The sequence below is a fragment of the Sparus aurata genome, chromosome 17 (assembly GCF_900880675.1).
Source record: "Sparus aurata chromosome 17, fSpaAur1.1, whole genome shotgun sequence".
Classification (NCBI taxonomy): Eukaryota; Metazoa; Chordata; class Actinopteri; order Spariformes; family Sparidae; genus Sparus; species Sparus aurata.
This window is the reverse complement of record NC_044203.1, coordinates 32025039-32040267: the sequence shown is the minus strand read 5'-3', so window position 1 is coordinate 32040267 and position 15229 is coordinate 32025039. Positions and strand designations below refer to the sequence as shown.

At 43.7% G+C, this 15229-nt stretch overlaps 1 protein-coding gene across 7 annotated transcripts in view; it reads left to right on the top strand.

Annotated features, from left to right (window-relative positions):
* The window catches only part of satb1b (SATB homeobox 1b), a 63784-nt gene that overhangs the window by 34157 nt on the left and 14398 nt on the right, over nt 1–15229 (top strand). For all 7 annotated transcript variants that reach the window (XM_030393729.1, XM_030393733.1, XM_030393734.1 and 4 more), the window contains 4 exons: nt 213–709; nt 3814–4026; nt 7694–7765; nt 8249–8404. In XM_030393729.1, coding sequence (XP_030249589.1) covers nt 213–709; nt 3814–4026; nt 7694–7765; nt 8249–8404 — 938 coding nt within the window. The remainder of the gene's footprint in view (nt 1–212; nt 710–3813; nt 4027–7693; nt 7766–8248; nt 8405–15229) is intronic.

Sequence of the window (15229 nt, the reverse complement as noted above, 5' to 3'; positions counted from 1 at the left end):
TCCATTTCTTCTTATTGGCTCTGTTTTACTTTATTCAGATTCTTCAGCTTACTTTCTGTCCACATTCTCTTCTTGTGTTTTCTTTTTGGTGTTTAAGACAGATTTTAAGCCAATAACTGACCTTGTCTTTTCTTCCTGTCTCTGTCTCTTTCCTCTCTGAACTCCACTCCTTTCTGCCTTTTCTTTGCTCGCCTTACTCCCTCCTCTGCCAGAGATGGATGGCCTTTCCGACCTGTCTCCACCTGGCTCTAACCACAACCACAACCACCTGGGCTTCTCCCAGCAGCAGCAGCCCATCCCCGGCAGCACAGCAGAGCAGACTCCTTCCTCACCGGTGCCGCCGCTGTCTCACGCTCCGCCACCACACGGTGGCCAGACTGGCGGTCGACAGCCCCAGCTTCCCGGTCTGCACCACCCGGGCCTGGTGTCCACCCCCATCAGCCCCCAGCTGGTGAATCAGCAGCTTGTGATGGCACAGATCCTCAACCAGCAGTATGCAGTGAACCGGCTGCTGGCACAGCAGTCCCTGTCGCAGCAGTACCTCAACCACCCACCTGTCAGCCGCAACTCCCACAACAAGCCGATGGAGCCACAGGTGGCATCAAACACAGAGGTGTCCGTCGAGATTTACCAGTGGGTGAGGGACGAGCTGAAGAGGGCCGGCATCTCACAGGCCGTCTTCGCCCGTGTGGCCTTCAACAGAACCCAGGTGAGGAGGGAGACAGATGGGCCAGAAAAACAGGGACCTCCCTAACTTTAAACAACATCAAAAATTACTAAAATTATGGGTAGTACTAAAAGTCTCCTGTGGTTGCATGAGACTGAATTACTGGTACTGCAATATACTGGTATTAACAATAACCCAATTACAAAAGATTAAACATTACTTTTACTTTACTTTTATTAATAGTACACGTGTTGATATCTTGAGAATAGTCCAGCACAGATGGTAGGCCTTAAACCTTTTGTTTATCAGTTTATCTGGTTGCCTTTTCACTATTCATTGAGTGTAATTGTTCTTTCTGTCGCTTTTTGTGTTGCTTAAACTTCCTTCGCACCTCCCTACATCCCTACTTAGAGTGTTATTTATTTCCCCCAAAAAGAGACAAAACACACATTAAACAAAGTCAAAAACTAATCTGACTGATTAAAAATTTTCTTTAGATTTTGCAATTATATTTTTTGTGTGAATTCAATTGGCCTTGATAAGCGCATTTTGAAAATCTGATATTTTCATTGCCCCAGACTGACTTTCCACAGATGTAACTAAATTAGACAATAATTCAGGTCGATGGAACTGAAGTTTTCAGATTTAAAGAAATTTGGCAAAAAGCACCATGTGATACATAATGATCAACTTTGATAAATGCATTAATTATTTTTTGTACATTGGTATTGAGATGTAATGAAAAGCAGTTAGTATTTGCCACACCATTTAAAGTTGTTTAAAAATTCAATTTATTTCTGTATCATTTAATTTTTTATGTTTAATTTTATGCCCCCGTCTGACTCATATTCACAGGGTAATAAAATGTGTAGAGAACAAACAGTAGCCATTAAGTGCACTTGAAGTTTCTGGAAAAACAGTGAATTTTTGGAAGAAACATCATGCAGCACCACTAAAGTCACAGGGTGTGACTAGTGTCCATCCAAAATTGTAAATTTTTTAACAATCCTCCTTTTGAAATCTAATTGCACAAAACACTTAAATTCTTTCCCCCTCGCCGTTTAGAGATTCCACACCAGCATCCTGTTTGAAAGTGGACACAAACCACATTAAGGAAGTCATTAAACAATTTCTCTTTACTAAGAAATACAAAGCAGGGCCTGGTGTTTGAACTGGTTTATTTTCACAGTTTATATCTCATTCATTCTCACTCCAGTAATCTAGCACCTCTACTGTTCTTCAAGACAGCTGGCAGACTGCCATGTGAAAGACCCGGGCTCGGTCATGGCGTGCGTTCTCTCCCTGCCAAAATATGTGGTTTCACTTCATAGTCAGAGGCCTCACACACACACACACACACACACACACACATGTGACAATGTCTTAAAACCTACTGTCTTGTATTAGAGGGGGGCTGGTGGAAAGAGGTGACAGCAAACCTCATTACGACTGCATTTGCTTTGAAGTCACTGTGTGAAAAGAGACAAAAACACAGAAATTGATAAGGATCTATTAGAGTTAGAACAGCCCCCCCATTCCACCCAAAAAATTAATGTGTGTGTGTGTGTGTGTGCGTGTGTGTGCGTGTGTGTGTGTGTGTGTTTTTTATATAGTGGCGTCAGACTGTGGTGTTTTTGTGCAGATTTGCAAGCTCCCACACAAACAGAGTCTTATCTGTGGCTGATACGAGGAATTAGCCCAATGTGCCGTTGGAGAGTTTGCCTTTGCAGGATTATTTATTAGACTTGTGTTTTTCTACGAGTCTGCGTTAATAAAGGGGGGAGTGGGGGTTTCGAGTAGTGACATGAAGAGGCGGCACTCCATGTAGGAGGTGGATCAGAGAAGGCGGAGGGAGGGATTGAGGCTTGTCTTCTTTTTTTTTCTTTTTTTTTGGAAAGGAAACTGATTGACCACAGAGATAGACAGAGAGGGTTGATGTGAAGAATGATAAGCATGCAAACACTGAAGAATGCAGACGCACGCAGTACAAACACAAATGAGTAACGCCACTAACATATCCCCTGAATACTCGTGGAAGTAGGTGAACAGTCCCCTTCGCCATTAAAACGTCACTCTGAGTCAAATTACGTTTGAGAATCTGTTCTAACTTGTCTGGATGCCACTGACGCACCTTTTTAAACATGACATGTGGTTCTATACGTTTTAACTGCCAGACGAACGACACCCAGCACATATTTGCAGCTCTGCTCATTTCACAAGAGGAATTGCCTGCTCCACATAAATATATAAAAATAAAAGCACAAGCATGTTTTCCCCATCACCTTGTTTTATTACCAAATCACACCTATTGATGGTGAGAGAAGCAGAGCGATGGTTTGCACAGTGTGTGGCCAAGAGCTGATGAAAAGGCCCAATCACACATCTCTGATAATGGAGTCATCGCCGTCTCATAATGATGGAATTGAGCGCTATTGAAAAGTAAACAGAGGATACGCTGATTGCATGTCGTACAAGACTGTCATATTTCAGGCGAGTAGCTGCCGCTCTTATCCAAAACAACATACGGCTCAAAGAATATGTCCAAGATCTGCAAAATTACACACGAGTAAGACAAGAAGTCAAAAGGGTGCAAAGGCCACAGAGAGGGTTTAACAAAGTAGTTTTTACACCCAAGAATGAGCATAGATAAAAGGCTATGATTTTTTGAATTATTTTTTTCCTGCAAGAGTTCTGTACCGAGTCGTGAGGATGTCGAGCAGCACGGGAGAACATTAAGCTAACCTTGATAATGTGATTTGACAACAGTAATGATGGAGGAGAAAGCTGAGTCAGAGGGAAGTGGAGGCACTGTCTTAATTAGGGGTCACAGGGGAAGCCTGTGACCCAACAGAACAGAAACTCAGGATCAACAAACTGTGGTCTAAATTAAGTAGCTCAGAGGTAGAATTAGTTTACAGTTTAAGAGTGTCAAATCTCCATTGTCATTAGAGACTCCATTTACACTCATGGCTCTCCTTTACTATCTTGTTTAAGAATCCTCTAATGTGATTATTCCCTTCTTGGCTGCCATCCTGACCCCCTCCTTTTCCTTTTTTATGTCCTTCTGCCTCTATTTGCTCACTCACCTCCTCTCCATCTTTCTTACTCTTTGTTTTCTCCATCTCTCCTCCCACCCCATCACGCAGGGCTTGCTGTCTGAGATTCTACGCAAAGAGGAGGACCCTAAAACAGCGTCCCAGTCACTGCTGGTCAACCTGCGCGCCATGCAGAACTTCCTGCAGCTGCCGGAGGCTGAGCGCGATCGCATCTATCAGGATGAGAGGGAACGCAGCCTGACGGCAGCCTCGGCAATGGGCGCCGCTCCACTCATCAGCACTCCACCTAGCCGACCTGTACAGGTACCCGAGATTTGATTCTTCTTTTACCAATATTTCTCAGAGTCAGTGCTGCTCTATAGACAGGATATTTCACAATATCACAGGTTTGTGAGCAGTTGCACCGGAATTTAAAGTCTTTGTGTGAAGGCAGATTTATACTAGCCCATCAAGGTGCTGCTGTAGATGCTTACAGAGTGAGATCTGATTTATGGTTTGACCAATCGATTATTGTAGCACCCCTGCAGCAGTAGATAGACGTGTCATGCATTGCAACCCAGTGTTAAGCATCTGTTATGCACCTAAAGTAATCATATTTACATTCATTTATTCACTCTCTAAAAGAGAATCATGGAGAGAAGAACCAGCATTTATTCCTAGATAACCCAATACTATTTTTCCTAGCTTTGCTGAAAAGGAAAATATCAGCACTTGTTCACTGTCCTTCATTATCATCTAGAATGGCACACAGCAGAGGCCCAACAGTCCCCTTTAATTCAGATTTTTATTTGGATCCACAATTTTACTCCCTCATAGATACCAGCCTCTTAAAATAAATATGCCAGTTTTTTTTTCATCAGGATCCATGCATTATTCCCTGAGAAATGAACTGAAATGTAAAAAAAAAAAAAAAAAGGAATTTAAAAAAGCTCAATGTTATATAAAAAAGAGAAAAAGTTTCCATGATCTGTTTCTTTATTTGGATTCACACCAACAAGTTAATGGGGTCTACTCTGGGCCAAGACCCATCCAGCCAACCAACAAAGAATCAGATGTGGGTGAAAGCAAACAAATAACAAAAATGATCAGCAGTGGAAACGTGCAGGAAACACAAAGCAGGCAGCCATGTAGGTCACATGTATAGTTATATTTCGGAAGGACGAACATCAGCTGTGGTAAGACCATAGATCCAAGTCTGGGGAATAAGAATCTGGCCAAAACTAACTGACTAAATAAAATCAATTTTGCAAAGATCCTGTAATGCACAACCTCGTTACCCACCTGAGCCATCACATACCATTCAAGCTTGCTGGCTAGCCAACCTTAAAAGAAAAACTGTGTTAGTGGCTCCACCCATTAAGAGTTAGTGATAATTACTTCCTTCAGAGCAGCTCTGAGTCGGAGAAATATTTGTATAGCTACCATGATTTACTGCACAGTCAGACTATTGTGACATTAAAGTTCAGATCGCTGACACGTCAGCAAGAATTTGGAGCAACATTGCAGCCATAGTTCGGAAAGCATGCAACACAAAGGTTTCATTCATCATATAAACAAGATATCTTCACGTGTGAACTGTTTAACTGGTGATTACAAGATATTGTGTGTAGTGAGTGAATGAGAGCAGGTGTGAGAGCAGTTCAGTGTGTTGGAATTTACTGTTTGTCTTTGCGGTGGTGTCATGGACCGAATCCAGACATGTGTAACAAGCCCGCTGACATCAGCCAGGTTTCAAAGGCTTGACAAGAGGTTAAACAAAAATGTCGCTCTTTTTGTCCCTTATCCAGTCTATTAGAGTGTAAAAAGTGTGTTGTGTTGTGTGTTCTTGCACAGACACAGTCATGCACTGCGCTCATTAGCGTACTTTGTTTTCATGTGACGACAGCAAGCATGCATAAAAGCACCACCCTAGAACGCTGTTTTGCTCCACACCTCACATTCCCTTCCATTGTATCAGGCTACAACCTGTCTGGAAACACATGAAATAAATAAAAGCCTGTCTGTTCTGTCGATGTACTGTACATTCCCTCTGCATGTAAATGAGTTCTGCATCATCCCCGCGTTCACCACACAGGTGAGAATGGTGCACAAATGGTGGATAATTTTTTGTGCTAATTTTGACCTTTTACCATGCATTAGGCAGCATTAACAGCCCTCCCATTTTCAAAATATAGCTCACTCAGTGATGACGAGCTCTGTGAAAGATCAAACATCATTTAGTTTTAGTCGTTCCTCCGTTTCAAAATCACTGCGTGCCACAGCACAACTTTGTGCCCTCACCGCAAATCAGTGTCCCTCATTTGAAAGGTATGTGGCAACTTTCTGCCACTTAAGCCCATTTGAAGTGCGGTCAGCTGCATCTGGGAGGTGAGAGGGGCGGACAAAGGCCTCCTCTGTCCGGTCCTCGCTGAAGATTTGGCTTTTATTTAGGTGTGGAGGAAAGAAAGGCACAGGCACAGGCCCACCCATCTCCGAAATGGAGCCTCCCTCTGAAACTGCTCAGCATGATGGCAGCTGCTGTCTTTACAAACCCTAAGACAGAAAGAGTGGCATTATGAAGCAGCGGTGCTGAACTTTAGCAGGGCCACTTTGCAGTTCACAGCTCATCTTTACAATCAGTTGGACAGAGATTTAGAGTTGGAGAGTGCACATTTTGTTTTGCTTAATAGCCCACTGTTAATGTTTTTATTAACATCCCAGAAGCAGAGCAGAGCGAGGGATTTGGAACTGAGTTTTTAGATTTTCAATAATCACATCAGGTGAATTAGAATGAATGTACTGAGGGCCTTTTAGTGCACAGAGCTAGAAACACATTACAAAACAGACACAGATTCTCAGGCTGAACAAGAAACACCATCTCTACTACATGCCATGCAATCTGTAACCATTTCAAACATGACCCAGAACTCTGGTTTGTGGTTTTTATTTTCACGCCAGTCAGACTGCTGTTGGCACATCAATCGAATATCTTAAGGCATAATATACTTCACCCGTATGACTTAAACACATTGACATTTATCATGTGGACCTGTTCCCTGCACAAGGCAATTCTCACAGCAACAAACACACGCATACACGTCCACACACTCATACACCTGGCCATCTGCCAGCCTCTCCTATGGAGCAATGCGGTGTGAATTCAAGCACATAAATCAGCCAGGGTGGCAATTGAGCCAGAGACAGAGGAGGGTTTTTATTGGCCTCATAAAAACAGATGCGGAGGTATGTTTCTCTCACGTGTGCTGATGGGTCGGCTCAACTCCCCCCAAAGCCAGTTAGCGCACGTCCCAGCCTTAACAATTAGCTTGACATGGTAACCTACCGCTCAGACTGACAAGCCAGCGTCGAACTGTCGTAAAAAGAACAGGATGAAAGGCTCAGAAATGCTCAGACATTCCAGTTTCACCACAAATTCGCGGATCGTGTGATTGTTTTTAACACATAAAGGAGCTCGTATCAGGTGTCTAGACCAATTCCTTAATATATATGTTTTTAAGCACAGGCTGTATCATGAGTTAGTAGCTGTTGGTGTTATTATGGTTTATTTGAATGCCATGTACTTGTACTCTTACCCAACCCTGTCGATGTCTGCTTTCAAAAGGGCTCGTATGGAATGATTCATATGCTAATGGTTCTTGGGTAATGCTTTTATTAAGATACTTGTTACCTTGTCAAAGGATTTTTGTCAAGATGCAACAAGCCGCTGAATGAAGATGATTTGATTTCACTTGACTTGCATTTATTTTTTAATCACCAGCTTGACACAAGAATAATAACATTTCGTACAACACATCTAAGTGTTTTTGAGCAAAGTAACAGTGGAGCCGTGTGTGGGTGTAATCTACACTCCAGTGTGTGTGTGTGTGTGTGTGTGTGTGTGTGTGTGTGCTGGTGTTTAGCCAGATTACTTTTATTTTTCCTTCATGTGAGTCTGAATAAGCACTGTTGTGTTGTGTTCCCGGCACTGCAGCCCCGGAGGGAAGACTGTAACAGCGTGAGGCCCGAGGACTGGAATCCCCGAATCCCTGTGGGCATTTCCCCTGTGAGCAAATAACTCCACCCTCCTCACCTCTCACACCTCCACCACCACCCATCTAAACGCACACATTCTCATGGATAACGCACACACTCGAGCTTATCATCTCCTAACATGCAATTCCATGTTTTTTTCAGAGGCATTTATAGGAGCAAAATGTGAATTTATTTTACAATGTAACTAGATCTGGATCAAATAGAGTTTTAGTTTGTGTGTGTTTTAACCTAGTTTGATTAAAAAAATAAAAATAAAAAATCTTAAAAAATAAAGAAAAGTACTGTTTCTCAGTTACACAAAAAAACACTTTCTAGAAAAATGCATAAAGTATTATAAATCTTCAGGTGACTCATGCCAGGCACACAATGGAAAAAGGAAAGGACAATTCGAGGACATATCTGGCACATTTTTGGCAAAGTTTTAATTGGGAAATGTATAGGATTTTGTGTTGGATTCTTATCTAATTTCCTTTGCCTTCATTTGATCAACCAGGTGAAACCGTCGCCTCTGCCCAGCGAGTGGAACGGCAAAACTGAGAGCTGCATCCTCAACATCAACTCCACCATCTACGATGAGATCCAGCAGGAGATGAAGAGGGCCAAAGTTTCCCAGGCGCTGTTCGCAAAGGTGGCTGCCTCCAAGAGCCAGGTACTGAAACACACACTAAACAGCTCAATGAATAAAACGATGGAGGAAGGTTTTCTGCACATCCAAAGCTCTGATGGCAATATACCAACTATATTTTCTGTTAGCAGCTTCCCAGTCATTGTCTTCCTCCAGAAAAACCAAACAGACCATTTTGGTTCAAGCTTCAATTGCAAAATACAAAGAGCTTTCTTTCTTTTTTCACCACTGAAGCAAAAATATATCATGAAACATGGTCTTTATTCAATATCCAACATCGAGTCTGTGAAAATAATTTTTTCAAACAAAGATTTCACTTCCTCTTTATTGATTTAAAAGCAGCATGATTTATAAATACTGTTAATCATTTCCCAAGATCAGACTTTGTAAAGTAGCTCTTACTGCCCAATCCGTGATGAATACAAAACTAATTCTAAACCTGCATACAAACACATGGCTGATGAATGTCTTGCAAAAATGGAAGGCAGAGAATAAAGATCATTTAGTTTTGAGACTGTGTGACCTTTGACACCCACCCCAGTTTACAGAGAGAAAAAGATATCATATTTAATATAAGATGAACATGTGACATGAAACAGTTAACGGTGAAAAGAAGTAATAACCATCAAACCCCAACTAAACTTGTCTCAGTGCATCACCGCGATGATTTATCGACATAATGACACATGTCCTCTTTATTGTGGGTTTGGAGTTTAGCAGTCGACACTGTTTCAACACCAAACAAACCTGTTTATATTAGCTCCGCTCAGTAAGACGATGGGGCCCCTGTTATCTTCTCCCAGAGAGCAGGGCGCTCACACAATACAAGCCTGTGTGTGTTGGAAACACAGCACCAGTTTAACTCTTTATTAAAAGTAATTTAAAAAATGTCGCACTAAGGAGTTATTATTAAAGGTTTTCATGTGTCTGTCGGAGGCAGAGTTGGGAAGATTTCCACAATTGTGCTTGATGAAGAAGATGTGGGGGAGAAATAGATCACCAAGGGCGGAATAATCTAGAAATATCTGCAAAGGCTTTATTTTTTTCTTGCTGATTAGGATGATTATACCCCCAGATAGCTTTGTTTTACCAAATTGCAGTTTGATGCACAAACCACTGTTTTTGTTAAGGAGTTCAAAGACTCCTTGGAAGGATGGAGAAAGAGAAAGGGGGAGAGCGAGGCGGTCGCAGCATTAACTCGCACATGTCTCTCTCTTCTCAAATGAAGGTTTGTCTGGGAACAGGTTTCCACCCTGCCTTCTCCACCTCACTCCCATCTTTCTGTCTTGCCCCTCTACCTCTCCCGTTCCCCCGATTTCTGCCTCTCTTTCACGTTCCATTCATGGCAGGCGGGTGTGAATGTGAATTGAGCAGCAGATAAGAAGTGTGCTAATTATGCCTGTGAAAGGGGGCCTGGGAGAGCACTTATCTCTGGCTCCATCTCGTAATGGGCGCTCCCCGGGCAGCTGGTCTCCCCCCTTACTACCCAGCCGGCATTGCCACAGCTACCGGCACCGCCAGGCCAGGCCTGCTCCTCCCCATCAGGACCCCTGAACTCAGAGACCAGCACCCTGGTTTCAGTCTCTGTTTCCACACAACTCCTCTAAAATCCACCAATTGCCTTATTTCTTTTTTATTTGAGGTAGTTTCACCCATTTAGTTTTATAAACTTTACCTTCAATGTTATGTCTTTTGTCCCTTCCATACATACAATGGAAGCTGTAGGATCCCCATGCTATAGAGAAGCAGTAGAGAATATGTTCATTAACAGAACATTTATTAAAGCTATTCTGCTATTCAGTCAATTATTTGAGTCAATTTCTGTCCACATGCACTGTTCATTTTCTTGACATTTTAATGACCAACCAATTGATTGTGAATGTAATAACTAGATTATTGATAATGAAAATAGTAGGGATGCACGATACATATTTCTTTTCTGCTGATACAATAACCGATAATTACTTGCTTCTCACAGCCGATACTAATAACATAAATGATAACTTCACATTTTTATGGTTTAGATGTTAGTTGTATATTAAAAACACAAACAGAACATTTTTAGAATATTAAGTTGCTACTGAGGTTAGCTAGTTGCTTATTTTTTAAAAAAGAAAGAAAGCTATGGCACTGCTGCAACTAAAAAAAAAATTGTTTTGTTGACAAAGGACATTTTTGCTAGTATACCAGGTGTTGAGTGTGTCACTGTTAATTGTTCATGGGCTTTCTATAGTGTGAATCAGTCAGCCAGGAAGAAAGGCAAAATGTATATTTAAATGACATGCTGTAAATGACAGCTGAAGCTTCGCAGGATGAAAATAAGCAGTACACAAGCGTTGGGTAGAGCACCATGCCAGCAGAGACTGCTGGTAGTGGGGTTGGGAGTGCAGTGTGGATATGGTTGGTGATGAGGATGGAGGATGGGCTGGACTGGCAGCATGCCCATATGGGGTCCGGGGAAATAATCGTGGGGGGAGGGTGGGGAAGAGGCCTCATCACTAAGGCTGGCACCGTCCTGTCAGCTTGGTGTGCAGTTCAACCTCTGCCTCTTCAGCTCAGGCTTAGGATTTCCCAGCATGCTTACGCAAGCACAGGATCAGGTGACCAGGATCTGTTGGTATCAGTCCTGTATATGTGCGAGTATTTATGCACCATGGCGTGAATCTTAGGGTATTTAGAATAAATGTACAGCGTATTTATCTCATTCGCAGAGAGACGGATGATATAACGAGAAGGGGAGTAGAACAGTGATGGCGATTTAAAGGACAGAAAATAGATAAAAAGAATAAAAAGATGTGAAGGAGGTCAGGGGGAGTAGTGGTCCTCTGGGTAGAAAGCAGTAAACAGGAGTTTACGGATTGCTGAGATGTGTGTGTGTATATACTGTATGTAGATGTTGTGTGTGTGCTTTTCTGTGCATCAAATACGGGTTTATGTGCAGGCAGATTTGAATGTGTGTGTGTGTGTGTGTGTTTGGGGGTTCCTGGAACGCAGCCATCCTGTCCTCTCCTAGGGCTCGTAACCACAGCAGGCCTCAGCCACCCTTTAACTGCCCCTCCTCTCTCACATATTCAATGTTGCATTTCAATCACTCTTTTACTGCCACATATTCAGCGTAGTAACTATAGAGCAGTGAATCTAACCCAAGCCATATTACTTTATCAGATTAATGGTCGCCATTCACTCCAAGTCTGGGCACACGTATTTTTTTTTAAGTAATCCATGCAGCAATTCAGATTTATTAGGACAGATATCACATTCACTCTTTGATAAAATCTGAGTCATTATTCATGATCCTGTCCTCAGTGATTCTAACTGATCGACCTGCTCCAAGACTGCTCCATCTCAATTTAGCTTCAGAAGATGTCAGACTTGGAGAAAACATCTGCGCGCTACTGTTTCGAATCCAGCGATGGCGCTGCCAGAAGTAGCTTTACTCGCCAAGCGGCCCATTTCATTTTAGCCTGCAGAGGTGGAAGCTGCGATCTGTATTGCCTGGAGTTGACATCAAAATTATTGACTGGCTGAGCAGGACTTGGGCGCTATCTAGCAAGCTACTGTGCTTTGTTTTCATCCGCATTAACAGGGGAGGCTAGCTGTGTTGGCTAGCCTGGCAGAGAGGGCGGCTAATGTTCAGTTGAGCGATGGGAGGTTAGCCGAGGGTGGGGCGGAGCGGGTTGGGGGCATTCCTTTGACACGACTTTTATGTCCAAACATCCTCAACACTTCCTGAGAGGAATTGCGCAATGGATAGAATCAGAGTCCCTGCTGTCATAAAACAAGCACCCTGGGAGTCCTGCGCACGGCGGGGCTCAAAGCCCTCCGACTCCTCAATGACCAGAAGAGTACAGAACGCATTCACCGCCACCAACACCGCCCTCTCTCCCCATCTCTTTCTCTCTCTGTTTCTCTCTCAGTCGCTCATTCTCCCCTGGAAGAGGCTACGCTAATTAGCCAGGCTCTAATGAGACAGAATGGCACTGATCTGGTCCGCCGCTGCGCCACCGGGGGGGCCGGGCAGGGGGGCTGGTGCAGTAGGGGGGAGAGGGGAGAGCGAGGGGGGAGGTTGGTGTATGCCATCTGTCACCCTGCACCCGCCTGGCACGGCAGTCCCTGGAGTGGAGGGGTGGGGGGGTGGTGATGGTGGTGAGGGGGGGTGAGTGCCTTGTTGGTCTGGAGAGGTGGGGGAGTGGGTGGAGGTGGTTGTAGGCGGGTGGGGACACCGATATGAGTCGGAAGGGAGTCGGATGACAGAATAACTGGAACGACTTCCGTCATGTTTGAAAAATGACAAATTTCCCGTTCGAGGTAGAATCAGCTTCGTTGTCTTGCGTGTTTTATTGGGGCTCAAACGCTTTTCTCAGCTTAAATCTCAGATCTTTGGCATCCAACCAGACCAGACCAATGACACACACATGACACACACACACACACACACACCACTTCTATCACTCTGCTCCATCCAATGGCTGTTTAACAAGAGGGGCAGATGGCTGACCTTTTGGGAGTCTGTTTCTAGATTGTGCCCGTTCAGAGGTTTGTCTGTTACTGAGAAGCCACTTGGGGTCAGTGTGTTAGAAGTCATGTTTTGCATGAAGAGTTGTGTACAAATGGCACTAAATGGCATCCTAGGATAATAAGATTGATACAGCAAAGATGTGTTCAGATGCTTTTTAATATCAGGAACTGCTGGGGGCTGTGTGTTGGAGCCACACAGTGAAATTTTGCTGCACTTTTCATAAGTTGTACTTTGTGTGCTCTGGGAGGGCAGGCAACGAGATGTCTTCATTTTTTGTTTCACAGTTCTTCACACCTCTCTCTCCCTCAAATTAGGCAGATCAGAGCGAGCATATCAAAACCCCTAGGGATCTAAAAAGGCCGTGACTGTTTATTAATTGATTTATTTATTTATCTCCTGTGCCTGCTTGGTTATTAGGTTGCCATGGGAAACAGGCTAGGCCAGATCCTCTCTATTATTAAAGACACAATTTCTTGAACTGGAGACCCAGCTGTCTGAATAATTAATTTAGCGAATGAATTATCTTGCAAACGGTAAGTCTTCCCCTCCCTCTGAAATGAGCCTTTCTCTTATTGTTTAATGGACAGTGGAATTCCCACCAGCCTGTTTTCTCTCCGCTGCCTGTTTCATCGAACCCTCCTCCTCTTAGCAGGAGCTCGGGGTCTCACTGAGCATGCCCAGAGCACTTTGTGTCTCTCCTGCCATCTCTCTCACTTACGCCTTACATGCCACCTCTCACCCCATCTGTCTCCAATTGCACAGCCCACTCCCTCCTCCTCGCCTGCCTCCTACCCTGCAGTCCAAACTAGGAATCTACCCCGACTGTCAGGACTCCAAATCGTCTCTTTGTCATCACCTCTAATGCATTATAATATGACAAATGTTTTCTACTGTGGAGCAGGTGTTAGCCAGTTTGCTATTGAACTGAGCACCTCTCTAATAGTTCACTAGTCCTCTCTCATTGTTAAGTTCTCAAGGCCTAACCAGTGCTGTGCCTACTAGCCACATGCCTAACCTTGCTAGTCCTCACCTTGTGTGATAACAGATGCTTCCCTTGTCCCAGTGACAGCATGTTGCTAGCTCTTACTTTGCTACAAATGTTCGCTAGCTAACCCTCTCCCACTGTCTCCACTTCTCCTGACAGACCACACAGGGCTTGTTCTGAGGCCCATTCTCGCTAATCTGATCAGGCAGGCAAATACGCCGGGAAAAGCGCTTTAATGATCCCCCTAATTACCTCAAGTCAATACCAACTGTATTATTAGACTCGGGGAAAATATTCCATTAGGGTGCCCCCCGTGGGAGTCCCCCCTGTGCGCGCTGATGTCACGCGCTGCGCGCCCCCTACGCTTGTAATTAATTTTATTTACACACTCAGGAATGCACAAGGTCGCACCTGCAGCCCGGAGCCGCCCGACTCGGCCCGCCTAATCAGATCTGTCATAATTATCATTCTGCATGCTTCTGACACACGCCGGGAAATATTTCAATTTAACTACAGCCACTAGCTCCAGCAGATGCAGAGAGAGAGAGTGTCTGTGTGTGTGTGCATACAGGAGTGTGTGTGACTGAGTGAGGGGGAATTGCATGGGGAGATATTAGGACCTATCCAAGTACTCATGCTGCTGCTTGTGTGCACTTGGTTTTGCTAGCATTATCCGCCCTCTCTGTCTTTCACAATCTCCTCTCTGTGTCCTTATCTTTCTCTCTCAAAGGGATACTGACTTTCCATCCTCACCAGTCTGTCCACACCGTATCCTTCAGTCACTATTTTTACAATACACTGCATATATTGAGCCGGGAGCTGGACGTATAAGATGCCTTTCAGCCATGCACAGAGAGATATTTGAGATTGCGTGTTTATTTTGTTGCCACTTGTGTAAATATTCTATTTTAAGTTCAAGATGATTTTCCAAGTTGAACAAGACACACAGCCTCAGCTCTGAGTAAACAACTGCATATGAAGACTTTTTTGGGGAGGAAAATTTGTTCAGTTTCATTAGTATCTGAAGCAAACTTGTAGGCCAATTAAGAACACTTATTTAGCTGACATAGACAATTTGCAGGTTCTCCGCTATTTCAATCTCTAATTCAATAAGATCAGTCATGATTTATCAGCTTAATTACGCTTTGATATTAGCAATTAAACCCAAGCTTTGAATTAAATCTCAATCACGCTCTTATAATTGATGGAATCAGACTCCATGTAGGTGCTCTCTGTGTTTGTAATGTTGCTGCCGTCGTTGTTTATCTCTAGTTCATCTTCAGCGTGTTTGTTGTCTTCTGTGCATTCATCCTCCATCTGCCTCGGCAGTATTGAACAGAAAAGA